The 27,436-nt window shown below is 45.4% G+C and overlaps 1 protein-coding gene across 5 annotated transcripts in view; it reads right to left on the bottom strand.

Moving 5' to 3' along the window:
• PITRM1 (pitrilysin metallopeptidase 1) overlaps positions 1 to 27,436 on the bottom strand; it is a 98,091-nt gene that overhangs the window by 40,958 nt on the left and 29,697 nt on the right. For all 5 annotated transcript variants that reach the window (XM_068235796.1, XM_068235800.1, XM_068235798.1 and 2 more), the window contains 10 exons: positions 24,066 to 24,192; positions 22,809 to 22,897; positions 20,557 to 20,685; positions 19,885 to 19,998; positions 17,731 to 17,827; positions 13,075 to 13,209; positions 11,764 to 11,902; positions 9,919 to 10,035; positions 3,374 to 3,503; positions 1,521 to 1,641 (listed from right to left, as the gene is read on the bottom strand). In XM_068235796.1, the coding sequence (XP_068091897.1) occupies positions 1,521 to 1,641; positions 3,374 to 3,503; positions 9,919 to 10,035; positions 11,764 to 11,902; positions 13,075 to 13,209; positions 17,731 to 17,827; positions 19,885 to 19,998; positions 20,557 to 20,685; positions 22,809 to 22,897; positions 24,066 to 24,192 (1,198 nt within the window). The remainder of the gene's footprint in view (positions 1 to 1,520; positions 1,642 to 3,373; positions 3,504 to 9,918; positions 10,036 to 11,763; positions 11,903 to 13,074; positions 13,210 to 17,730; positions 17,828 to 19,884; positions 19,999 to 20,556; positions 20,686 to 22,808; positions 22,898 to 24,065; positions 24,193 to 27,436) is intronic.

Here is a 27,436-nt window from a genome sequence, read left to right as displayed (position 1 = left end):
AAAAAAAAGAGATCTACTTACCCGGGGCTTCCTTTAGCCCCTGGTAGTCGATATGTCCCTCGACGCAGCTCCGGTGTCTCAGGGTCACCTCCATTGCAGATGCCGATCTCGCTAGGTGAGCATCTACTACGTCTGCCGGAGTGCCACTAGCGATCACGCTCACATGTTCTGGAGTGTTCTCTGCAGGTGCAGAACTACTGCACCTGCGCAGAACACTCCAGACCATGTGAGCGCAATGCAATGGAGGGGACCCTGGGACACCGGAGCTGTGCCGAGGGACACATTGGCTGCCAGGGGCTGGAGGAAGCCCCGGGTATGTAGATCTCTTTTTTCTTTTTTTTTGCTCGGACCTTCCCTTTAAGAAAATGTCAATTGTTTGTCATGCTGATCTTTGAAGCTTTTAAAACAAAGCAATAAGCTGTCAGTGTCTAAACTGCATACATGCTAGGTCAGATCAATGTCTTAAAGAGTAAAAGGGTTAATTCAGACAATGAGCATTGTAGGGTGCATGCGATGCAACACAATGCGCACCTTTCATAGCCCAGTCGATCCCAGTTGTGTGAGCATTTTTTTTTCATATTATCCAGAAATGCTCTGCAGACAGCTTGTTAGGATAATGCAGTGATGTAAACATACCCATACAGTTGTGTGGACAGTACATTCTCCTGCACGGATGTATTTCAGTGGTTAAAAGGAAGCTATAGAGCGGTGTGTGGAGCAATGCAGAGACTTACCGTTCCTCCACTGCACTTCCGCTTCCCACCACTCTACTGCAAAAGGCTCCAATACTTCGGCAACTCAGCTGACTTAGGCAGTAGGTCCGATACAACTCCTTGTACTGTTAGTGTGGATAGGAGTGCGTAAGCCAGGGACACGGGAGCTCGGGGAGCAAGGCCACAAGGGGGAAAAGGACCTCCAGCACATGCCTAAGTTGGCCGAGTCGCCCGGGTAACGGGGCCTCTTGCAATGGAAAGATGGGGCACAGTAAGTCTGCACTTCTCCCCACACCTCTCTATAGCCTCCTTTTAATATTTCTTAGTTCTGGTATGCTTTAAAGACTACATCTCCCAGCATGCACCAGCGCCAAGACGTACTACACTTCCCAGCATGCACCAGCAGTCAGGACTCGCAGATTTGAACCATGGCTTTGTGGCAGTGACAGGTGCAAACGGATGCTCTAATGGAGACTGGGAGCAGCCTCCGGAGGCAAGTTAATTTAACACTGCCCCCTCACATAATAGCATAAAATCATTAAAAAAAAAAAAAAAAAAAAAAAAAAAAAACACATTTTATATGAAGTGCTCAGGTTGCTATGAGAATTTTTCAGGTTGAATTTCTTCCAGCCTGGCAGGGCACAGCCTGTAAGCCATGTGTCGACATATTTCTGCTGTACAAAACAAAAAACAAAAAAAAAGCGATTCGGGCAGCATTTTCTGAAGTCTAAAACATCACACTCTCCGTCTTAACATTACCACAAAAAAAGATAAAGTCTCCATGTTTTACTGCTTTGTGGAGGTCACCTGTTCATACATGTCCACATTGGAGTCATCTGGTACAACGTGAGGACAGACCACCATCCCTCCAGTCGTCAGGTCCATCTGCTGCGCCTGTTCCCGGTAATTGTAAACACCACAGCCCATCCTGCAGGAGACAATGGCATCAATTCTCAAACAGGGTGGCCAATGACTTCCCAAAAATAGCAGCACGTGTTCATAACAGCAGTAATGTAGTGATAAAAACTTCAACACCCTCAGCACACACCCCTTAGCCCTTAATCTTAATCTTTGGAAATCTATTCAAAATTTGATATGTACCCGTTGACATGGAAACCGCTAATATATGCAGTACTGGATGTCCAGTACCCAAATTTTGCACCATGAAATTTCACGGATTTGTATCTGGCTGCCTTGCATGTGTACTTGCTCAAATACACACAGGGAATACATATTGTGAATAACAGGTGAGCTAGTTTACCCACCAGTGTATTTTTGAGAAGTGACAGGAAACTGGAGTATTCAGAGTAAACCCATGCCGTGCCCTGCCCAGGTAATGAAGAGAGAGCTAGCCATTGTGCTATCCACATAGGATATCCGTGTCATCCCAAAAGCAAGGCCTAATTCACATTTCGGCCTCGTTGAAGTTGGGTGCGTTGAAAAACATGTAAAAGCGCATGATAAAAACCGCATGCATTTGTGCGTGCACGTTTCAGTATGTTGCAGTGCGCTTTTTTTTAAGCATGTTTTGATTATTGCACATTTCTTGAAGAAAAAACAGCGGTAGTGCACATCAGGTCCTGATGATATCCTGATGATGGTCCACGCTATACAGGCGCGAAACGGCTGTTGACCTTCTCTCTGCCTGTACCTCTCTCCATTTGTGTATTGCCTGGAAACAGTTTTTAACAAGTTTGGAATAAATGCTAAGTTTTAGCCGGATGTGCACTACCGCTGTTTTTTCTTCAAGCAATGTACAGTGAGTATATTTGGGAAGTTGCACTCAGGCTGTAATAGCTGCAGTCCTGTGCACAAGTTTCTTGCTATAGAATGTTTGGATTATTGTAACAGTTGTCAATAAAGCTTTGTTTTCATATGTAAAAGTATTTTTTCCCAAATAAGGGTTAAAAAAACGCATGCGCTTGTATGTGCTTCTATGTGCTTAAAAAGCACACCCATTCACTTGCATTGGTGTGCGCTTTACAGCTCAACGAACAGAAATGCATGCGACGCTACGTTTTTGTAGTGCAGCGCATAGATTGAACCAGGCACATTTAATTACAATGGGAAAATCAATACATTGCAGAATGCACAGGGTAATGCGTTGTGGAAAGCGCACAGAAAGGGCCCTGATATGAACGAGGCATTCGTCTGCTTTTTATCAGCACATCAATGTTAGGTCTAGTTTACATTGGGCGCTAGAAAAAGTGTAATGATAAAAACCGCATGGGTTTGTGCGCGCTTTAGTGCATGTTTCAGTGCGTTGCACTTTTTTTTTAAAGCATGTTTTGCTTATTGTAGCAGTTGTCAAAGCTTTGTTTTCATATGAAAATGTATTTTTTTTTCAATTAGGGATAAAAAAAATGCATGCGCTACTATGTGCTAACATAGAGCACCCATTCACTTGCATTGATGTGTGCTTTACAGCTCAACGCACAGAAATGCGTGCAACATCACATAGCTCAGCGCAGCGCACAGATGTGAACGAGGCACATTTAATTACACGGGAAAATCAATACCTTTCAGAATGCACAGGGCAATACGCTGTGAAAAGCGCAAAGAAATGGCCCTGGTGTGATGGAGGCCTTACAGATTGATACATGCTGCTGAAAAGTGAACAGAAGCACACTTGTAAAGATACGATCTACAACACAACTTACTTGGTGAGCACAGAGCAGAAGAGAGGCACGTAGGACTTCAGATCCTCCGGAAGGTAGTTCAGGCTGGACACTGCTCGGAAGTACACCATGCCATTTGTAGGCTGGGCACAGTACTGCACGGGAACGTCACCTGCGGGACACAGTAGTTTTTGCACAATTGAACAAAAAGGCATAACTTGGAAAAATCGGAGAGAGGCTGAGGTGACTTACACCTTAGGGAAAAAAACACAGTGAAAACGGGAGCCCAATAGCACAACAGGTCACCTTTGTGAGTTGAAAAGAAACTCACAAAGGAGAGTTGCTCAGAGGGCCAGTGGCGTCCCTACCATAGAGCGCAGGGGGGCGGGACGCACCGGGTGTCAGACACCCAGGGGGGTGTCGCCACGACCCCCCACAGCAGCACAGCAGGAGGGGGAAGCAGGGCTAGAAGGAGAGGCTGTGGAGGCAGCGGTGGGGAGGGGGGAAATATCCCCCCCCCTCCCTCACCTGGGACCTCTCCTTCTGCCTCTCTCTCCCCCTCCAGAAATTAGCGGCGACAAGTGCGGGGCGGCCGGAGGCGTATGGACAATTACTCACCTGATTTCCGCGTTCCAAGCGTGGAGCGCAGCGTCATGACGTTACAGGTCTCCGTCTTTAATGCCGCCCACTGTGCTTCCTGATTAGCGGAAGCACAGTGGGCGGCATTGGAGGCGGAGACCTGTAACGTCATGACGCTGCCAGTGCTTGGAACGCGGAAATCAGGTGAGTAATTCTCTGTACGCCTCCGGCCGCCCCGCACTTGTCGCCGCTATGCATTGCTGGAGAAGGGAGAGAGAGGCAGAAGGAGGGGTCCCAGGTGAGGGACCCCTCCACAGCCCCTCCATCTAGCCCTGCTTCCCACTCCTGGGGAACCTACATTTGGGGCAACTATACTAGCCATACTGGGGGCAACTATACTAGCCATACTGGGGGCAACTATACTAGCCATACTGGGGGCAACTATACTAGTCATACTGGGGGCAACTAGGCAACTATACTAGCCATACTGGGGGCAACTAGGCAACTATACTAGCCATACTGGGGGCAACTATACTAGCCATACTGGGAGCAACTATACTAGCTTACTGGGGGCAACTAAACTATACTAGCTATACTGGGGGCAACTAAACTATACTAGCTATACTGGCTGGGGCAACTATACTGGCTAGGGCAACTAAACTAGCTATACTGGGGGCAGCTATCCTGGCTGGGGGCAACTATACTAGCTATACTGGCTGGGGCAACTATACTAGCTATACTGGGGGAAGCTATCCTGGCTGGGGGCAATCATACTAGCTATACTGGCTGGGGGCAACTATACTAGCTTACTAGGGGCAACTATACTAGCCATACTGGGGGCAACTATACTAGCCATACTGGGGGCAACTATACTAGCTTACTGGGGGCAATTATACTAGCTATACTGGGGGCAACTATACTAGCCATACTGGGGGCAACTATACTAGCTTACTGGGGGTAACTATACTAGCTATACTGAGGGCAACTAAACTATACTAGCTATACTGGGGGCAACTATACTGGCTGGGGCAACTATACTGGCTGGGGCAACTATACTGGCTGGGGCAACTAAACTAGCTATACTGGGGGCAGCTATCCTGGCTGGGGGCAACTATACTAGCTATACTGGCTGGGGCAACTATACTAGCTATACTGGGGGCAGCTATCCTGGCTGGGGGCAACTATACTAGCTATACTGGCTGGGGGCAACTATACTAACTGTACTGGCTGGGGGGCGACCATACTAGCTATACTGGGGCAACTATACTAACTATACTGGGGCAACTATACTAACTATACTGGAGCAACTATACTAGCTATACTGTGGGCAACTGTACTAGCTATACTGTGGGCAACTATACTAGCTATACTGGGGCAACTATATTACCTACACTAAGGGCAACTATACTAGCTATATTGGGGGCAACTATACTAGCTATACTGGGGCAATGGCAGCGACATTCTCCAAGCACCCCTAAAGCACCCCGCAGCGTGAACTGACTTTTGGCGTCTAATAGACGCTGTGTCAGTTCACTGACAGCAGCAGCCCACAGATGCGGCAGAGCAGGGCTACAGTAAAATGGCATCTGAAGCCCTCCTCTGGAGACTTTGAGTCTGCAGTGCAGGGCTTCGGGCGCCATATTCCCATAGCCCTGCTCTAAGCGCGGGAGTTTCGGTTGCTGGCTGGCTGCAGAGGATTGTGGGAGCTGCGCCGGACGGAGGCCGGGACAGGAGGTCTGCTGCTGCTTCAGGTGAGTAAATGTTTTTTTTTTTTTATATTAGCAGGTGTATCGACTGTTCTGGCCAGGTCTGCTACATGATTGAAGTGTTTTCTGGCCAGGTCGGCCACATGATTGCATGTATTTTCTGGTCAAATCTTCCACATGATTGCATGTATTTTCTGGTCAAATCTGCCGACATGATTGCATGTATTTTCTGGCCAGGTCTGCTACATGATTGAAGTGTTTTCCGGCCAGGTTTGCTACGTGATTGTATGCATTTTATGGTCAGGTCTGCTACATGATTGAAGTGGTTTCTGGCCAGGTCTGCCACGATTGCATGTATTTTCTGGTCAAATCTTCCACATGATTGCATTTTTCTAGGCAAATTTACCGCCATGATTGCATTTATTTTCTGGGCAAATCTACTCACTTTATGTGTATTTTCTTGAGAAAACCTGCACAATTATGTGAATTTTCTGGGAAAAGGCTCACCAAAACTTGGGCCCACTGTCTTTGCGTTGCACTTTTAAAGGGAACCCGAGGTGAGAATAATATTAAGGCTGCCATATTTATCTCCTTTTAAGCAATGCCAGTTGCCTGGCTGCCGTGCTGGTCCTCTGCCTCTAATTCTTTCAACCATAGATCCTGAACAAGCATGCAGCAGGTCAGGGGTTTCTGACAATATTGTCAGAACTGACGAGATTAGTTGCATGCTTGTTTCTGGTGTAATTCAGTTCACTACTGCAGCCAAATAGATCAGCAGGGCTCCCTATTGTTTAAAAGGAAATAAATATGGCAGCCTCCATATCACTCTCATCCCGGGTTAACTTTAAATTAGTTAGCTCCGCCCTCATCTGGTCATGGCCATGCCCATTTTTCACCGCAGTGCGCTTCGCGCGCCGTATGTTATAACCACACCCTTTTTTTTGGGGGGGGGGGGTCTTTTAATACCCAGCACCGGGTGTCAAATGCCCTAGGTACGCCACTGCAGAGGGCAACCAACCACATGAAGCAAGTGAAGAATCATAACCGGTCACCACTCATGTGTCCCAATTGTGGTGTATTAGAGGTGGCGTCTCTCTTGAAAAGGTATTGGTAGTAAATAGTAATTATGGCCAGAAACCATTAGGAACCAATAGCACACCCAAAAAGGGAAGGTATTTGGCGCAATAAAGGAGAAGAGGCACCCAAGGCAAATAAAAAAACTTTGTTAAAACCAATAAAATGGGGAAGAGGTAGCTTACCTCTCAGACGACACTATGTTATTATTCAAAACAATGTGCCTCTCAAAAACAAAATGCATTACTGGTGCTAAATAAAAAAAATTTGAAGAATAATTTAGTGTCATCTGAGAGGTCAGCAACCTCTTTTTTTCCCCATTTTGAGTTTTAACTACGTTTTATTCGCCATGGGCGCATCCTTTCCTTTGTTTTAACTTGGAACAAGCAATCCCAAAACGGATTAGGCCAGGTTACAGGACATGCCTGCCATTCTTACAGGCTTGGGCCATATAAAAGGCTGTTCCCAACTAAGGGTTTACTGCTCCAAATGCTCGTTTACCCACACAAGTGCAATGCAATATCTCATGAGAGCGTTAAAGGGAATCTAAACAGACCAGTTACGGGGCAGTCCTGCTGATCTCTTTGGCTGCAGTAGTGGCTGAATCACACACCTGAAACAAGTATGCAGCTAATCCAATCTGACCTCAGTCACAGCACCTGATCTGCATGCTTGTGGAGGGGCTGTGGCTAAAAGTATTAGAGACACAGTATCAGCAGGACAGTCAGGCACCTGGTATTATTTTAAAAGAAAAATGTATATCCTCAGTTTAGGTTCCCTTTAAAAAGAGAACCAGAGACAAAATACATAAAAGCTTTTATACATACCTGGGGCTTCCTCCAGCCCCATAAGCCTGGATCGCTCCCACGCCGCCGTCCTCCGCTGCCTGGATCCGCCGGTACCGGGTCCCGTCATTTCCGCCAGCCGGCCGCGACCAATTATCCGCATCACAGGGGCTCCCTCCATACCCTTACGCGTGCGGCTCCATACTACGCAGCCGCAAGCGTACGGGTATGGAGGGAGCCCTTGTGCATGCGGATAATTGTCCGCCGGAAGTGACGGGACCCGGTAGTGGCGATAGAGGAAGCAATCTTACAAGGACATCTTCCGTCCGTACGCGACGCCTGCCACGATGCGCTCCAAACGCCGCATCCGCCGGTCACGTAATTACAAACACTTCCTCCTTCAACCCGGAAGGAGGAAGTGTTTGTAGTTACGTGACGGGCGGATGCAGCGCTTGGAGCGCATCGTGGGAGGCGAAAGGGGCGGACGGAAAAAAACGTCATTCTGGTAAGATTGACCCCCCCGCATAGCTTTCCTGGGAGATACCGGGATAGCAACTATCCGGGTATCTCCCGGGTTGGATTTGAGGAACACTGGTCATACAGAGACTGACAGATTACTAGTGAAGGCAATGACATAACATTACTATAGGCTGGCAATGATGATATCAGGCACAAATTAATGGCCAAGTAACCTAAGGGCCGCTCACACCAAGAGCGCTTTTTCAGCAATTTTCCAATCACTAGCGGTTTGAAAGGTGCATGGTTATGTAATCAAATGGGCCATTTCACACTTTAGTATTCGTAAAATCTCATTAAGTGCTGCATGTAGAATTTTTGCTATAAATGCGAGTCTATAAAAAATATAGAAAAGCAGAAGCGTTGTGAAAATCGCTTCAAAATCGATTGCCAAAAATCACAAATCGCTTATCGGTGTAAAAGAGCTCTAACACTGAAACGAGTGAAGTGTGGTGAGATGTTAAGCAAGAAAAGGATCAATACATATACTATTGTCATAATGATATACAAGTGTTGCGGTTTGAATTTGGCATAGCAAATTCAGCAAGCCCGCATACTCCTGATTATTGCAGTCACGTGACACGCAAGTTTCACTGACGTGTGTCACCTGAACCTCTCCGCTGCTGAAAAGTAGTTATCTGGAGCATTCAGGTGTTCCGAATCCGCTTGTACTCCAATAGAACGGCGGCGCCGTGGCCAAGCTCGCTCCTGCGCGTGTCATCGGGAGCTTACTGCGCAGGACGGAGTTTTCTTGTACTGCACCTGCGCAGTAGGTTCCCGGTGAGGCGCGCGGTCAGCTGCAGTTCTAGTCATCTAGTTAGAAAGATAGTTAGCAGGTTACCGGTGGCGGGAACAGAGCATCGGTGGAGGACGTCCCGGGACATTACAGCTGCAGGGGGCCGATAGAAGCCCCAGATAAGTGTTGGTTTTAGTTTTTTTAAACATACCAGAGAACCCCTTTAAAGGACAACTGAAGTGAGAGGTATATGGAGGCTGCAATGTTTATTTCCTTTTAAGCCAGGTTTTAATACCAGTTACCTGGTAGGCCTGCTGAGCTCTTTGACTGCAGTAGCGTCTGAATCACACACCTGAAACAAGCATGCAGCTAATGCAGTCAGATTTGTCAATAATGCCAGACATGTCTGATCTGATGCATGCTTGTTCTGGGGCTGTGGCTAAAAGTTTTAGAGGCAGAGGATCAGCAGGAAAGCCAGGCAACTGGTACTGCTTAACCACTTGATGACCACAGTGGTAAACCCCCTTAAAGACCTGGCACATTTTTACTAAAATGGCCACTGCAGCTTTAAGGCCAAGCTGCAGGGCCACACACACAAGTGATTCCCCCCCACCAACAGAGCTCTGTTGGTGGGGTCTGATCGCCCCAAGTTGTTCATTTTATTTTTAATAAATATTTGTCTGGGTTTTTTTTTTACTATTGACTATTTTTTTTAATTATTTATTTTTCAATCCCCTCCCTCGCCCCCAGCCAGCCAATCCTGGCGATCGGCTGTCATAGGCTTCTGCCTATGAGAGCCGATCGCTCTCTTGTCCACCAGGGGGACAGCAGTGTCACACAGCTGTCTCCAGTACAGCGCTGCTGCTGATCGCAGTGCTGTACTAACTGTAGACGGCCGTCTAACAGTCTCGCCACTCGGAGACTGAAGGCGGGGCGGAGCTCCGCCCCCTGAGCAGGAGATGCGCGGATTCAGCCTGCGCGCGATCTCCTGCAAAATGCAGCCCCAGGACTTTATGCTGGGGTTGCCGCCGCGGCCACGCCCACGGGCGTGGAGCGGTCATCAGGTAGTTAAAAAGAAAATATGGCAGCCTCCATATTGCTCTCACTTCAGTTGTCCTTTAAAGAAGATCCCAGGTCTAAACCTGTATCTATAAGGGTCCACAGATAAGTTAGTTTCTTCTTTGAACTGACCTGCACAGGCGAGTTCCACCTCTGTATAAGGGATGGTGGGTTCGATATCTGACACTTTGAGGGCGGGGAGGGAAGAGAGATCCTGAGGCTCCGACTGGAGGCGCTGTAATTCCAAACCTGAAAAGAAGCAAAAAAAACAAGACTTGCATTATTAATGCATTTACAACCGATTTACATTTAAAAAGCTGCACTTAACTTAATATTGCCAATACAGAAAGTGCATTTACTTGTAGCTGATCGCAGCCTCCCAACAAGGATGGTCAGTGAGATGCTAGTAATTATGAGGTGATGCCACATTTATGTAAACTTATACAGCTTGAAAATGGACCAATCCAATGCTGCTGAATTCTGCTCTCTGACTTGGTAACGGAGGATAGTCAATGACCCCTCACCCCCTGCTTCTTCAGCCCGCTACCACCTGGTCATAGGTTTAGGGCCATCTCCACTAGAACTGAGGCATAGGAACTCCTTTTTTCCCTCTACTGTCAACCTCTTGAACTCACTTCAGTACCTCCCACCATCAGTGCCCACCCCCATTACTCCCTCCCACCCATCCCCCAGGCTGAGGCTGTCGGTTTGTTAAGACTGTAGTCTAGCCTACTGTGTTAGGACTCACAACCTGAGGTCACGCCTGGCCTAGCTTGTGGTTTTACCTATGGATTTATCTATTGTATTATCTATTCTCTATCTAGATTACATGTTGTATTATTTTGTTGTATTTCTATATTGAGCAATTGTATGCGCCAAACCCAATTCCGGGCATGGCCCAGCCGTGCTTGGCGATTAAAGATATTTCTGATTCTGATCTGAAGCGCCATGAAACACATCGGAGGGGAGTGCAGTCGACTGCATTTCCTTCCATGGCCACGCCTCATTAGCAAGTAATACTGCACAGACATGTTTGTACATACATACACACACTGCTGATTTCTAATTCCAGCCGCCAGTAAGGTCCCACATCGCCGAGTTTATGGGCACACTCTTGCACTATTACGTTCTCACAATGCACTGCTGCATACATTTCAGAACACAACACAGTGCTGTCCTCCCCCAATCAATCCAACTGTATCACAGGTAGTTATCTTATTCCAATGCTCATAAATGTGAAAGACTTCTTAAAACAGACTTTAAGAGGGGGGGGGGGGGGGTCCTAAAGACTGTGTGGAGTCTGTTTTAATTTTTTTTGATCACCTCTTCCTGTGTTAAAGGATACCAGAGCCGAAAAAAAAATAACACATGGAAAACGAGGGGCGGAGCAGGCATTTACTGTCACCTGTGCATGCAGAAAGTGGGGGGCCTGGCGTTCGCAATATTGGTGTCCACGTTGGCGAACACCCCTCCATCACCACCACCAGGGGCCAACTGGCTACCTATACAGGTGGTCCTTCTGGCTCCTGCACAGAATCAATAAGTTCTGTACTCTGAATCAGAACCTCTGTATGTATGTGCCAGAAATGGCAAGTAACTGGCCAGAAGCTAGCATCCACGAGGCTGGGCAACTGTAATCTACATACATACAATACACAACTGATTTTATAATAGGGGCAGCATGGCACAGCACTATTTCAGTTGTATTGGTTATAAAAAGGTTTCCTTCTAATGGAATGTGGCACAGAAGAGGGGTACCCGTGTCAGATTTAGCCACCATTTTCCAAGTCACAAACCTCACAGCACAATTAGGGCAGTGACATCTGAGATCCATGAACCGGGTGTGTGATTTGTAACTTGTGGTTCAGAGACGAGCATCTCCATCTGAGACCTCTCATGCTGTTACCACCCCCAAAACCTGTGAAAAGTGATGTTATGCTGTGCAGGTGTGGAGATGTGTAAATTTAACTAGGTCACCTTTCTCATAAATTTGTTTTCGCTCTTCTTCAGACAAAGCTTTGACCTTTTGGTTCAGTTTTTCGCTTTCCAGCTGTGCTTGTTTGTTATAATAGTCATCATCAGGGCTCATTGTCAAAGTCATTCTATGAGGATTGTCCTGAAAAAAAACAAAGAAACAAAAGCTACTCAATATCAGTTAAACACACCGGACTCACCAGAGACACAGGGGCCTATGCTGGCTTCCTCATAGGGATGGTCCACCATTGGGTTGCTGAATACTATCCATATGAAGTGTTCCGATGACTCAACTCACTATGAGAACTTCCTGAAGAATGGCATGGAGCTCAGGAATAGTGTTGATGTGTTCAGGATTGGGTCAGAACCTGAATCTTTACATATGAGGACAGTTGCAGGGGGCCATAACTCCCCCTTGTTTCCACCCCTGCTTTCCACGTCACATTCCATCTCTACGATACTTCCTCCTATAGCAGATGGAAGTGGGATGTATCGGAAAGAGAGGGAATGCAACTTGGGTTGGTCCAAATCTACGCTGCTTGACAGTTTCCATGGTCACGACAGTTTCCCTTCTGTAAACCTTGCTGTACTGAGGGAAATAATGGCGGTTTCCAACTGCTAAGCAAGAAATATCACCTTTGGTGCATATGTAAATCTAAATAAAAAAGAAAATCAACCATTTAGCCTATCACAGTTAGTGGGTGTGGTTATAGATCATGGCAGTTAGTTCTTTTTTTGTCCCCTGCCAGTAGTAAAGATGACGACCTGCAAGCTCATTGTTGAACAAAACATGAATGAATTACATGGCAAATATCAATCATTTCTTGTTCTCTTTTATTTAACTCACTTTGCAATGCATGGATTTATTTTTTCCCCCCACTATTATTTTGTGACAAGGTGTGCTTGTTAATTCTACCTTGACTACTCTGGACTTTTGTTAATGTCACATTTCCAGGTTAGTCTGCAGCCAGCTCTGGTCTTATGCTGGGAATACACGTTACGGTTTTTGCGTTCGATTCTCCCCACCATCTATTAGCCATTCGATTCTCTGCTCGAGTCTCTTATCTTCCGCTTGTTTTTCTTATCTTTTTTTCTATTCACTTCTATGAGAAATCGAGATATCTGCAAAAACGTAATGTGTATTCCCAGCATAAGGCATGCTCCACTGGTTGCAGAGGGAATCACTCCAGACTTTAAGGTTTACATTCTGATCTTCCTGTGACGTGTATACTTTCATGCATGCGGGCTCTGACAATGTACAATTGCTAAGCACAATCTGTTTAATATCCCCACAAGATCCAAGCTCATATTTACCTGAAAATACTGCTTGACTTTTTCCTGGAGGAAACCGGGGTTTTCTTTAAGAAGCTGTCTAAACTTTTCTATTTTTTCTCCCACTTTCAGCATGTCAACCGGGTCTACGCCATGATTCCAGCTGGATGCCAAGTACTTGTCCAAACAGAAAGCGCATAAAATGTAAATTAATGCTGGCATACTTTAATAGCACAATACAATACGTATCAAACATCATAAAAGGCAGTGCAGTGGAGTAGAGAACAGCACTCTTGCCTTGCAGCCCTGACTCTTTACAGGAAACCTGAAGTGAGAATGATATGGAGGCTGCCATATTAATTTCCTTTTAAACAATACCAGTTGCCTGGCAGTCTGGCTGATCTATTTGGCTGCAGTAGTGTCTGAATCACATCAAATCCAATCATGCGCATCTAATCTTGTCTGATTTGACAGAAACATCTGATCTACTGCATGCTTGTTCAGGGTTGATGGCTAAAAGTATTTGTGGCATCAGTATTGTCTGGATCACAGACCTGAAACAAGCATGCAGCCAATCTAGTCAGACTTCAGTCAAACACCTGATCTGCTGCATGCTTGTTCAGGGTCTATGACTAAAAGTATTAGATGCAGAGAATAAGCAGGACAGCCAGGCAAATGGTATTGTTTAACCTCCCTGGCTTCTGGGTAATGTGTACATAAGTACACATTACCCTTTTTGTTAAATATTTTTTTTTTTTTAGCTTGCTGAAGCTAGCGTATTGCTAGCTACAGCAGTACACCATGCTGTCCGCGCCCACCCTCCCAATCCCCGCCGACCATACTTACGCGCCCAAGATCCCGCCAGAAGCGTGACTTCCTATCGTTGCTTCTCCCGTCGCCATGGTGATGATCGGACATGATGTCATCAACGTCATGACATCATGGGGAGCGCCGATCCTTCCCATTGCGCAGACTGGCGGTGATTCCCCAGGCTTTTCCGGAGGAAGGGGGACGACGGGGGGGACGACATACAGTCCCTTTAGTGGCGCATCGCGGTGGATCAGCAGCGATCGGACAGAACATGTAGCTAGCAAAGTGCTAGCTACATGTTCTGCAAACAAAACAAAAAAAAGTAAGTAAAAAGACCCTCCAGGGGCTGAGCAATCCTCCTTGGCGTACATCGTCCATATCGCCAAGGAGGTTAAAAGGAAAAAAATATATATGTCAGCCTCCATATCTCTCTTAAGGCACATACACACATCAGACTATAGTCTTTGGAAAATGAAAGATCACAGACCAATCTTACCCCCTTCCATGTAGTATGAGAGCCATACCTACACAGACTATTCTATGGAGCTGAACTCCCCATCAGAAAAAAATCTTTGCAAGATGCTGCACACAAAGATGCTGTACAGACACAAAAGATCAGTAGTTGCAAAAGATCTGTTCCTGCCAAAAATCCATTCCTGCAAATTGCAATGATAGTCTATGAGATCTGCAGATCATCATACACACATGATTTAACTGACATTCATCATCAGATCCACCAGGATGGATTTTCAGATCTGCAGATGAATGTCAGTTAAATCATGTGTGTATGATGATCTGCAGATCTCATAGACTATCATTGCAATTTGCAGGAATGGATTTTTGGCAGGAACAGATCTTTTGCAGCTACTGATCTTTTGTGTCTGTACAGCATCTGTGTGTGCAGCATCTTGCCAAGATTTTTTCCTGATGTGGAGTTCAGCTCCATAGAAAAGACTGTGTAGAGTATGGCTCTTATACTACAGGAAGGGTGGTAAGATTGGTCTGTGATCTTTCATTTTCCAAAGACTATGGTCTGATGTGTGTATGTGGCCTTACTCCAGATGTCCTTTGAATCAAATCAGGGCAAGGAAACTATCTGCATGGAGTTTGCATGCTCTACCTGTAAGGGTGCATACACACATCAGACTAGTCTTTGGAAAATTAAAGATCACAGACCAATCTTACCACCCTTCATGTAGTATGAGAGCATTTCTACACAGTCTATTCTATTGAGCTGAACTCCCCATCAGAAAAAAATCTTTGCAAGATGCTGCACACACAGATGCTGTACAGACACAAAAGATCAGTATCTGCAAAAGATCTGTTCCTGCCAAAGATCCGTTCCTGCAAATTGCAATGATAGTCTATGAGATCTGCAGATCATCATACACACATGATTTAACTGACATTCATCCGCAGATCAGATCCACCAGGATGGATTTTCAGATCTGCAGATGAATGTCAGTTAACCCCCTTGGCGGTATGAAAAATACCGCCAGGGGGCAGCGCAGCAGTTTTTTTTTAATTATTATTTTTTTTAAATCATGTAGCGAGCCGAGGGCTCGCTACATGATAGCCGCTGCTCAGCGGCATCCCCCCAGCCCCGCCGATCGCCTCCGGCGATAGGCGATCAGGAAATCCCGTTCAAAGAACGGGATTTCCTGGAGGGCTTCCCCCGTCGCCATGGCGACGGGGCGGAATGACGTCGCGTCGGGACCACCCCTCGGCGCTGCCTGGCACTGATTGGTCAGGCAGCGCTCGGGGTCTGGGGGGGGGGGGGGGGGGGGGCCGCGTGCCGCACCGGATAGCGGCGATCGGGCGCGCGGCGGCGGCGATCGGGGTGCTGGCGCAGCTAGCAAAGTGCTAGCTGCGTCCAGCAAAAAAAAAAATTAAGTAAATCGGCCCAGCAGGGCCTGAGCGGCACCCTCCGGCGGCTTACCCCGTGTCACACACGGGGTTACCGCTAAGGAGGTTAAACAAGGTGTGTATGATGATCTGCAGATCTCATAGAATATGAATACAATTTGCAGGAACGGATCTTTGGCAGGAACAGATCTTTTGCAGCTACAGATCTTGTGTGTCTGTACAGCATCTGTGTGTGCAGCATCTTGCAAAGATTTTTTTCTGATGTGGAGTTCAGCTCCATAGAAAAGACTGTGTAGAGTATGGCTCTCATACTACATGAAGGGTGGTAAGATTGGTCTGTGATCTTTCATTTTCCAAAGACTATAGTCTGATGTGTGTATGCACCTTAAGTGTGGGTTTCTTCCAGGCACGCTGATTCTCTGTACCAGAACCATACAAATAAGCGTGTCAAAAACTGGCCTAAGGGCTCAGACACACTATAAGTGTTTTTCTGAGCGCTTGCGATTGATTAGCGCTTTCTGAGCGCCTTTTACCCCAATTTTAATGCAAGTGTGTGTCTTGCAATCGTGTCTGAGCCCTTAGGGCTCGTTCACACTGGAGGCGTTTTGTGATTTTTTTTAAGCGCTGGCGATTTTCAAAATCGCCCTGAAAGCGCTTGTGCAATGATCCTCTATGAGAGAGTTCACATCTGAGCAGTTAGATTCTGATCCGCTCAGCAAAGCGGTGCCTGTACCATTTTTGAGGAGATTCCGCCTCAATGATAGGTATAGGAAAAACGCAAAACGCTCACAAAATTGCTTTTTTACGCTACATTGTATTTATTCTTTTCCAGGTGAAAGCGTTCACTTTCTGACTTGCGCCAGGGAGTGAATAAAAAAAAAAAAAAAAATAAAAAAAAACGCTTGTGAAAAGAGATTTTTCACAAAAACGAAGCGCCCACCCAAGCGCCAGGAATCGGAAATAAAATGGTGTCAGAAATAACGCAAACGCTAACGCGAACGCAACGAGGCCTTAGAGTAGGACAGCAGCATAGGGATTAGATTGTAAGCCCCTCTGAGGGACAGTTCGTGACAACACAAACTCAAAGAGCCATAGACTACACCAAACGCAGTATATAGGTTATACATAAAAAGTACATGTCCGGAATCCCTGGATCTTATTCATAAAGACCCACGTAGAGAAGCAAAAATCATGCAGTTACTCAATACAGCAAACCAGAATTCTTAACCAGAAAACTTATGAGCCCAAATGTATGTACAGAAGTTTCAAAGGTCATCTACAAAGGTATAAAATGCACCAGAGATGAAGGGAACAAAATTATTTTTATTTACCTGGAGCTTCTTTAAGACCCCTGTAGGCTGTGAGCTCCCTAAATGTCCTCCTGGACCTCTCTGTTGTGCCGCTGTCAACCCCGTTAACCTCCTTGCCGGTTATCCCGAGCTAGGGTCGGGGCGGAAAACCGCAGCTCAAAGCGGTAATCCCGACCTCTGCTCGGGGTATCAGCCGGAGGCTGTATACAGAGCAATGCGCACAGCGGCCGTTCCAACATCCCTCCCGGAGGATCCAGACGTCAGCCGCCATTCTACTTCCACTCCTCCGAGGCTCTGCTTCCCTCTGCTGAGATCATGACAACAGCCAGCAATCTCACTTTAGGGTTGCAGCGCCACCCAGAGGATGGAGGGAAAACTGCAGCGCTGGAGCCAGGGAGGGGAGTGATTGCTGGGCTGCTGCAGATATCCCTCGCAGCATGATTTTTTTCTAGGTTTTAGGGTTTGAAAGGGTGCAACAAAATTCCACCGCTTTTAGACCCTAAACTCCAGAAAGAATCATAACGCCAAGAGGGTGTCCACAACTCTGCTCACTTGTGGACTACTACTGTGCATGTGAGGACCCAGCCACACACCTCCTGATCACTCTCCCAATGCCAGGAGCATTCGCTGCACACGCAAGTTCGAAAGACTTGTAAAAAATACTTTTGTTCCCTTCATCTCAGGCTTACTTTACAGCATGTAAACAACTTACGGAAGCCAGAGAGAGCCCAAAGCTTGTCGTTTGGTGCTTCAATTGGATTTCCATCTTGTGTAAAAGAGCTTCGATTCTTACAGGTTCAAACCCATTTCTAACACAAATAAAAAAAGACCACACATTAGTAATATTCAGTAATAAATGTTAGAAGGGGGAATGTCCTTACAGAAGGCACATGCAGAGGTGTCGGCTATCACAAAAACACCGCACATAAAAAGCTCTATTTGTAACTTTTATTTAAAATAATCCTTCCTTTATAATTTGTAGCCAGCTCTTGAATTTCTGAACCTGCCTGAAATTTGCACTACTCTGCAATCATAGTAACAGCGTTTCATCTGGAGTACAGACTGCCAGAAAGTTATTGCTATGCAGAGGAAAAGCCCTCTATTACTGTCATTGCACATCCCAAATTAATTCTGAATTCAAATCAGCCAAACATCATCAATACAAAATGTAGAACAGAGAGCCCTGATTGGCCAGGATGAAAAATTGTCATCCATCATACAAAGTTTCCCACATGTTTTGTGAGACCAAATGGACACATTCTTTTCTTCATTGAGGTTTTACGGATTGATCCAATATACCTATAGAGCCAGGCACATATTTGACTGTGGTACGTGGTAATGAGATCAAATCATATTCAATCAATGGTCAATACTTTTATGGAAAAAGTAAATTTAATTGAAGCTCAATTGAACCCAAATTGGTTTATGTCTAGTTAAAGGTAACCTAAACCCCCAAAAAAGGAGAGGCTAGTAGCAGAGTGTTATAATTTAAGTAGGCCTCAGTTATTTGGACTGAGTTTTAGGTAAAAGGCTTGTTCGCAGAGTATACCTTTAAATAGAGGTTTTCGTGATGCAGGCAGAAGCATCTCAGTGTCTGCTTGAAGCAGATGATACAAGCAGATACTGAGAAGATGCTCCTGAAGGAAGGCCACAGGCCTACACTGCCCCAGACAAATGGACTACGAGATCAACATAGGCCATATTTACAAAATATCACATTCTTGTAAGTAAATGAAAGTGGTCATGGAATATTAATCGAGTAGGTGGGTATTATGACACCACGAGGGGTCTAAGCCAATAGTCGGGTCTGGGGGATGGCTAAGATGAGGTCACATTTAACTCTTTCCTAGTCAGTATTAAAGGGCCGGATGGGCCAACGGAGCGCATTCTTATTCCTACTTTCATGCTCTCTATATGCTGACTGGAACCCCTAATTATTTCCTTTCTTTATGTAATCTGATATAGGGCATGCTGTACATAGTCTAGATGTAACGTAGTATCTACATAAGGGGGACCTGATTATCTTCAGCAGGAAGGTAATCATGCAGCTGTAACGCAAGGCAAGAATCTGCTTGGCTAAGATATGACGAACTGTATCTGTATATCTGTTTCCTGAATAAATAACTTGTACATTGAAGAAGCCTGAGAACGGTCTATCTCCAATAATGCTTGCTGTGTGAGAGTCAAGTTATCTCACAGTCTGTGAGGTGCAACTCTACGAAGTTGCTGGTGTCGAAGCAAATAGGTGATTTATAACACAGAGTACAGTAAAATCCCCATTATCCGGCACCAATGGGGATCGGCTAATGCCAGATAAGAGTGCTTTCTGTTTGCTTGATAGTCAATGTTAAGACCTGGCTTAAAGTGGATCAGAGATTAACTTTTACTCATTGCATGATTGTGTTTCTTTCATGTAGTTTATAGGGCATTCCTCAAGCCAAATACTTTTCTTGTTTTGTTTTAATACTCTAATTCCCTATAAACTAAACAAGCCTCGCTCACAGCTTCTCCAGAGTGCCTTGGCACTCTCAGCCCTACGTAGCAAGGGCTTATGGGAGCTCATTCTGGGCAAGAGGAGAAGGAGGAGGAGGGGTTACTAGCCAGAGATGAGATTAGAGAATCCCTGTTGGAATGATGGTCATGCATACAAGTAAGTGCTTAATTAGTGTCACTGCAACTGTTAATTCTTATTTTTCTGAGTTAATAAAAATCAGTGTTACCAAAAAAAGAAAAGAAAAAAATGAAAATGAACATAATCTGTACACTAGCAGACCGTAATAAAAAAACAAAACAACAAAAAAAAAAAACAAACACATCTAAACTGTAGCTGTCCAAAATTCCATTAGAAATAAAGTATTATACTTACTCTATAACTTCTCCTATGGTTTTAGCGATTATTTCTTTGACCGCGTTTACATCCTCTTTAGCTATTCCTTGTAACCCAATACTGAAATAAGTATCTCTAGTAGAGTTGTTAAATCTAAAAAGCCAACCATGGAGAAAAACATTTGTTTAGATGATATCTATGAAGAATGTGCAATTATTTTATAAAGTGGCAAAATATTCTGTGGTGCTGTACAGAGAAAGAACAAAGCATGGGGTAAACAGTAAACACAGTGGTATACACACAGTCAGCACACACATATTACAATGGACGATGGGAGGAATCTTCATTTTCCTGCAGTCATCTTGCGAGTCAGTTGTAATCAGGTTACATAGTAGTGTCTCTGCCTCTAAACGATCTCTCCCTGCGGCTTCTAGCACACACATTTTTCCATTCGGGTGCCTGTTCATTTGCTGGAGCCCTGTGGTTGGTAACTAGCCTCTGTTCTCAGAAATCTCCTGAAATGTGATTTTCACTTGGGAACGGATTGATAGCTTGCCAAACTATCCGTGTATGGATAGCTATAAAGCCCAAGGTATTGCAGGCAGGGCATAAACCCCATTAGTACAGACTGTCTCCTAATTTAACAGAGAAAAAAAGTCTATACAGTAAATATTTGAAATGAGTATAAAAAAAAAGAAAAAAGGTACTTACCCAGAATCTGGGGAGAAATCTGTCCCAAGTTTGGTTTCTATTAAGGCTTTGTAGAATGGAGAATTTGGTCCATCAACCAGCAAGGAAGACAGCAAGCTCAATGTAAATACTTCAAAGGGATCTGTAAGTCTAGAGCATGCGCAAAAAAAAAAAAAAATTAAAAAAAATGTTATACATTCAACAGCCTCTTTTCTTGCATAATAAAATAATATACCATTATTGCAGTGCTGATCTGCAAATTAAACAATATTTTTGGTTGCTATGGGCAACACACAGATATATTCATATAAAGCCTAGAGAGTAAAGCTGTAGGATTCTATTAACCATTGCCTGCTAATTCCATCGCCAATATTGCATGACTAGGGATTATAACATATGGTAAATGAGAGCAGCTTAGTGAGACAGAAGGGGTTGGGACGATTTACCATTCAGGCTGAAGACTCCATTCACACACACAAAAAAGGTAAATTTGTATGTTTTCATGGGTTTGTTTTACTTCATGGTTTGGGTGCAAGTATACTGTAAAACCTTACAATGCCCACACTATACCAGCTCCCTGCAACTGGAACCCGAAGATGGAGTTCTGCGATATCAGCTCCCTACAACTGGAACCCGAAGATTGAGTTCTGCTATATCAGCTCCCTGCAACTGGAACCCGAAGATGGAGTTCTGCTATACCAGCTCTGCAACTGGAACCTGAAGATGGAGTTCTGCTATAGCAGCCCCCTGCAACTGGAACCCAAAGATGGAGTTCTGCTATACCAGCCCTGCAACTGGAGCCTGAAGATGGAGTTCTGCAATACTATCTCCCTGCAACTGGAGCCTGAAGATGGAGATCTGCAATACTATCTCCCTGCAACTGGAACCTGAAGATGGAGTTCTACTATACCAGCCCCCTGCAACTGGAACCCAGAGATGGAGTTCTGCAATATCAGCTCCCTACAACCAGAACCCGAAGATGGAGATCGGCTATACCAGCCCCCTGCACCTGAAGCCTGAAGATGGAGTTCTGCTATACCAGCCTTCTGCATCTGGAGCCTGAAGATGGAGTTCTGCAATACTATCTACCTGCATCTGGAGCCTAAAGATGGAGTTCTGCTATACCAGCTCCCTGCAACTGGAACCCGAAGATGGAGTTCTGCTATACCAGCCCCCTGCATCTGGAACCTGAAGATGGAGTTCTGCTATACCAGCTACCTGCATTTGGAACCTGAAGATGGAGTTCTGCTATACCAGCCCCCTGCAACTGGAACCCGAAGATGGAGTTCTGCTATACCAGCTACCTGCATTTGGAACCTGAAGATGGAGTTCTGCTATACCAGCCCCCTGCAACTGGAACCCGAAGATGGAGTTCTGCTATAGCAGCTCCCTGCAACTGGAACCCGAAGATGGAGTTCTGCTATACCAGCTCTGCAACTGGAACCTGAAGATGGAGTCCTGCTATACCAGCTCTGCAACTGGAACCCGAAGATGGAGTTCTGCTATACCAGCCCCCTGCAACTGGAACCTGAAGATGGAGATCGCGAATGCCAGCTCCCTTCAACTGGAACCCGAAAATGGAGATCGGCTATTGGAGCTCCCTGCAACTGAAATCTGAAGATCAAGTTCATTTGGCTATACCAGCCCCCTGCAACTGAAACCCAAAGCTGGAGTTCTGTTATACGGAAGCCGAACTCTGGTGCACTACTGCGCTCAGCTCGCCCCAGAGTTCATCTTCAAGCCCGCCGCAGATCAAAGCCCGAATTGCACATAAAACGGTGCTATAGCAGCTAATTGCATTGCGGCCTACAGCAGCACCCAAATTATTAGATGCGGCAGTCGCTCCTTTTACGTGGTCCAGAGCTTAAACCTCTGCTAGGTTTTTATTGTTCTTCGGACCCAGTAATGAAAATTTCGCTCACTAAAGGTGTCAAAAAACAGGAAGTGCGGTAAAGACTAAGGCCCGGTTCACACTGGGCAATAAAGCCAAATGGGTCCGGTAAAACAGATTTGGTTTCTGCTTCACCGGATCCGCAAGGAACGGATCCATAGGTTAACATTCACGTCCGTTCTGTTTGTACAGTATCCGTTACGATCTGCGAACAGACCATTTAATGCGTGTGTGAACCCGGCCTAATGAAAACTTCTATAGTAAAATGACTAATAAAAACTAAGTTTAAAACCAGTTGAAGAACACAAAAATCTACTACAAATCTTTATTCACTCAGAAATCTGCGCTCTACTATGCAAGTTTCTCCAATCTGAATACTCACTCTGACATGAGAAAGCTAATGCTGACCATGGTCTGTCTGGCTGGATCCGATACAAAAGCATTTTCCCCGCAGGTTAGGTCATATTCTCTCTGTGAAGGACAGCATACGGTTATGACACCAATATACACAGTTTATTATTAAGAGGCTATAAAGATTGAGCGATAAGGAACTCAAATCAGTGACTTACACAACAGAAAAGGAAGTCCAATAAATATGAAAGAGCTTTCTCAAAAAGATATATCGTGGCACATTCCATATGTGCAAAAGAGAGGTGGAAACACAACTATGCATAATGCTCACACCTTGTCATCTATAAATACATTGTTACTGTACAGAAGTAGATGCAATGCCATTACATCTATCACTACGGTTATTTTAAGGTAGTACACCCCCAGGAAGGTAAAATATGTAAAATATAAAATTAGCAATCAAAACGTTTCATAAAATTAGTCTCTGAGATTCCAGAAGAGCCCTATTCAGGATCAGATTACTTTTAACTCAAGTTTGCTTTAACGTGGACCTGAACTCATGCGCAAGACAAGAAAAAACACAGATCAATCCACCCTGTTTGTGTTTATAGTGAAGAGCCTGTCTATTGCCCCCTCAGCTGCAAGTAATCACAATTGTAATTTGATATTTCAGCTGTGTCAGCACAGAAACCTTTGCAGTGTTGGCAGAGCAGCTAATTTGTAAACACAAGCGTGCAGGGAGGCGGGGGAGCAGCAGGGGGTGCGGCCAGGGAGAGAGCTGCCCAATGGAAGCTCTGGAAAGGGGGGTTGGGGGGGGGGGGGGGGAAGCAGAAAGCGGTGGTGTGGGGACACAGAGGCATGTCATAGTTACAGTTATTTGGGTTGAAAAAAAAAAAAAAAGACATATGTCCATCGAGTTCAACCAGTGAACAAAGTACATGAGGCAGTCATGAGGCAGAGAACATGCCTCTGTGTCCCATCTTCCCCCCAAGGAACCGCCTCAGGTTCTCTCCAATTTCCCTTTTTGCCAGGCCACCATTTCCCCACAATTCAGATTTCTGGCAGAAAACGTGTGGTTCTTTACATTAAAAATTCCCGTTCATATGCATAATTTCACATCTTGGTATCCAGAACATGCAAATATTACCATACACAAACATTATGAACAAACGTAACCCTGCTTTGGAGGTGCTGGACGAGCCTGACTCATGCATATGGTTTTCAGCTGCTCTTCCCAGGACGAGTCAGGCTCGTCCATACAGCCAGGGGGTTAAATGCTAATACTAACCGATGTGTCCCAGTGCTTCTGTGCAGGAACATCAGTGTGTGGCTCTATGTGGCCAAACTTTACCAAGGCATCTTCATGGATCTGCTTTAAGTGCTGCTCCAGTGGGAGGTTCCCATAGGTGAAGAATCTGGAAGGTGAACACAAATCTGTGGCTTCAGTTACGTTTTGAAGAAAGAAATCTCTAATACGTATGGAGAAATGCAGCAGCAAAAACATACACGATCATATAGCTGTTTAAAGAGAACCCGAGGTAGGGATCTTAGAGTTAAATCTATACACAGAGGCTGGGTCTGGCTATAGTGCCCAGCCTCTGTTGCTAGTTGAATCTTCCCTAAATCCCCCCTGCTCTCTGCACTAGCCCATAAATTACAGCCGCGCTGTCGGGCTCTGTTTACCTTTCTAGTGTCACTCACGCCACTCCCCCGCCTCCTGCAGAGCGCTGGTCCCTGCCCGAGTCCCTTCTCTCTAATCAGCGACGAGGGAAGAGACGTGGGCGGGGATCGGCGCTCTGCAGGAGGTGGGGGAGCGGCGTGAGTGGCACTAGAATGGTAAACAGAACCCGCTGCGACACGCTCAGTGTCGCCAGCGCGGCTGTAATTTATGGGCTCGTGCAGAGCGCAGGGGGAATTTAGGGAATATTCAACTAGCAACAGAGGTTGGGCACTATAGCCAGACCCAGCCTCTGTGTATAGATATAACTCTAAGATGCCCACCTCGGGTTCTCTTTAAGGCCAACCTTTTGTATTTCTCCATAACCCATAGGGCATGTATGGACTTAATGTGCATAAACTGAAAGGCTGAACAATTCGCCACTTAGCGAAGCATGAGAAATGAAAACAGCAAGAGGGTTTTTTCTTGTAATAAATCCAGAACACTACCAGGGCCAGATTTATCCTCTTTACCACCCAAGGCCACTGTCAGCAGCTGCCCCCTCTAGTATGGGTAGCCAGGTGACCCTTCCCCCCCCCCCCCCCCCCCTCCCCCTCCAGTTTAGATAACCTGATGACCCTTTCCTTCCCACCAGTACAAGTAGTCTGATGACCTCTCCCCTCTTTCCTCTAGTATAAGAAGCCAGATGACCTTCCCCCTCTGTATAGATAGTCCCCACCGCACTGTAGCCTGCTGCCCACCCGCCCTTGATCCCGTGGTGCCCTAGGCCATGGCCTATGTGGCCTTGCCTTAAATCCGTCCTTAAACACTACTAATTAGGAACTCAAATCATTGATTTACACAAAAGAATCACATAAAAAGGAAGTCCAATAGATAGATGGATTGGTTAGGAGATTTTTGTCCATTAGTGGTCCCATATGATAGTTTCTGTTCGATCATACAAATGATCAGAATCAAAATCCGTTTGATGAAATCGGAGGGGGGGTGCATTGTGGGAAATAACAGTTGTTTCTAAGCAAGCAATATCTCCCTCTGAATAGAACTCTCAGTAAAAGAGCATTCCACAGATCACCTGGGAGAACTAAAGCTAATGTCATTCAGGGTGAGTAAAGCTGGGCAAACACTGACTAAATCTATAAATGAATATTGTACAGAAAAAAAATTGTATTCATTATGTTGTTATTTTCACTAAAGTTCCTGTTTAAACCTCCAAAATTGTGACAGTTGTCTAGATCAGTGGAAACTACACATTTTGGCCTTTCAGATTATTTATAGAACAATTTCAAACTTCTCCATGCAAATCTTATTTACAACAGATTCCAGGAGTTTTGCTTTAATACCCTCAGTTTTTCCCCCACCGGGTGTTTTAAATAAAGTTACATTTATGTAAATTACATGGATTAAAATATTCTAATAACACAAGTGACACCAATACGCTGCTGTTTATTCCTGTCACACCTCTGCCCACGTACCCCACTTCCCAGACTGAGCAGACAAGTGACCCAAATAGTTTCTGCTCCTCTAGATGACTGATCAGTCTTGCTTTCCATTATTCCCCGTCACTTCTGTTCTATTTCTTCCCTCAGCATGTAAAAATATACAAGCAGAGAAACAAAAATAGTGCTTCTTATTCACACAGCTCTCCCCACACATCGCAATCTATGAGAACGAGACATAATAAACAAATACCGAAGGGAGGAAGTGCAGGAGACATCAATAAAGCTACCGTAATAGCCGCTGTGTGATTTGGCACAGAGATGAAATGAAGTTATCTGGGACAAGAACTGCCACTCTTGTTACAGAGCTGGACCAGACATTAGCTGTGTGAGCAGTGATGTGCTCTGCTGGGCTGCACAATGTGGGAACATACCAGCAACAAATACAAAAGGGTGTCAAACTCAAATACAAAGTGGGCCGAAATTGTACACTGGGACCAAGTTGCGAGCCAACCTCAATGTCTAGTGGCCACCTCCCTCCCTTATAAAGTTCCCAGGTGTCTAATAGCCCCCCCCCCCCCCATAAAGTTCCCTGGTGCCTAGTGGTCCCCATCCCTCCCCTATACAGTTCCCTAGTGTTAAGTGCTTTCCCCCTCCCTCTCCCATATGGCTCCCTGTTGCTCTAGGGCTTCACCTCCAATAGATCTTCCCTGGTAGTCTAGAGTGGGACAAACATAATGCAAAGTGGGGAAACCATGTGAGGGCCAAAAGTAATGGCTCTAAAGGACCAGATTTGGGTTGTGGGCCAGAGTTTGACATCTATGCAATAGAGTCAACTAAATCACTGATCAGTTTTCAAGAATGTATACCATAGTCAGCTAGAACAGTGTGATCCAGAAGCTGGAAATGGCTATGAAGGAGCTGAGGATGAGTCAGATAACTGAACGTACCCCTGAGCAGAGAGCAAGGTTTTCAAAGCCAGGACAGTATCTGCATGGAGTTTGTATGTTTTTCCCGTGTCTGTGTGGGTTTTCTTCGGGCACTCCAGATTCCACCCACATCCCAAAAACATACAGATAAGTTAACTGTCTTTACCCTAAATTGGCTCTACGCTATAATGGACACATGACTATGTTAGGCATTAGATTGTGGGCCCCTGTGAGGGACAGTTAAATGACAATATACTCTGTACATCGCTGCAGAAGATGCTGGCTTTATATAAATACTGAAAAATAAAAATAATAAACAGAACCATTCCTACGGTCCAGCGCAATTCTCCTCCGAAATCTTTGCCTGGGACAGCCATCAAATATGTACGAGAAGGAAGAGGCAGCAGTCGTCCTCTTTCCGCCCCAGTACGTCCTGTAAATCACCCCTTTCACACCTTGATCCTAACTCCTTGTGGTTTAGTTACCGCTTATTCAGGCACGCTCCCGATGCATACAGGGAATGAAGGCACTGGGAAATGTGGGCACATGGTGAAGCGAATTTTCTGGCTGCACGCATTGAAGCCTGTTTCCACTAGCCACCATGTGCGGCTGCACT

The sequence above is a fragment of the Hyperolius riggenbachi genome, chromosome 5 (assembly GCF_040937935.1).
Source record: "Hyperolius riggenbachi isolate aHypRig1 chromosome 5, aHypRig1.pri, whole genome shotgun sequence".
NCBI lineage: Eukaryota > Metazoa > Chordata > Amphibia > Anura > Hyperoliidae > Hyperolius > Hyperolius riggenbachi.
The sequence above is the reverse complement of the archived record's forward strand: the minus strand, read 5'-3'. Positions and strand labels throughout refer to the sequence as shown.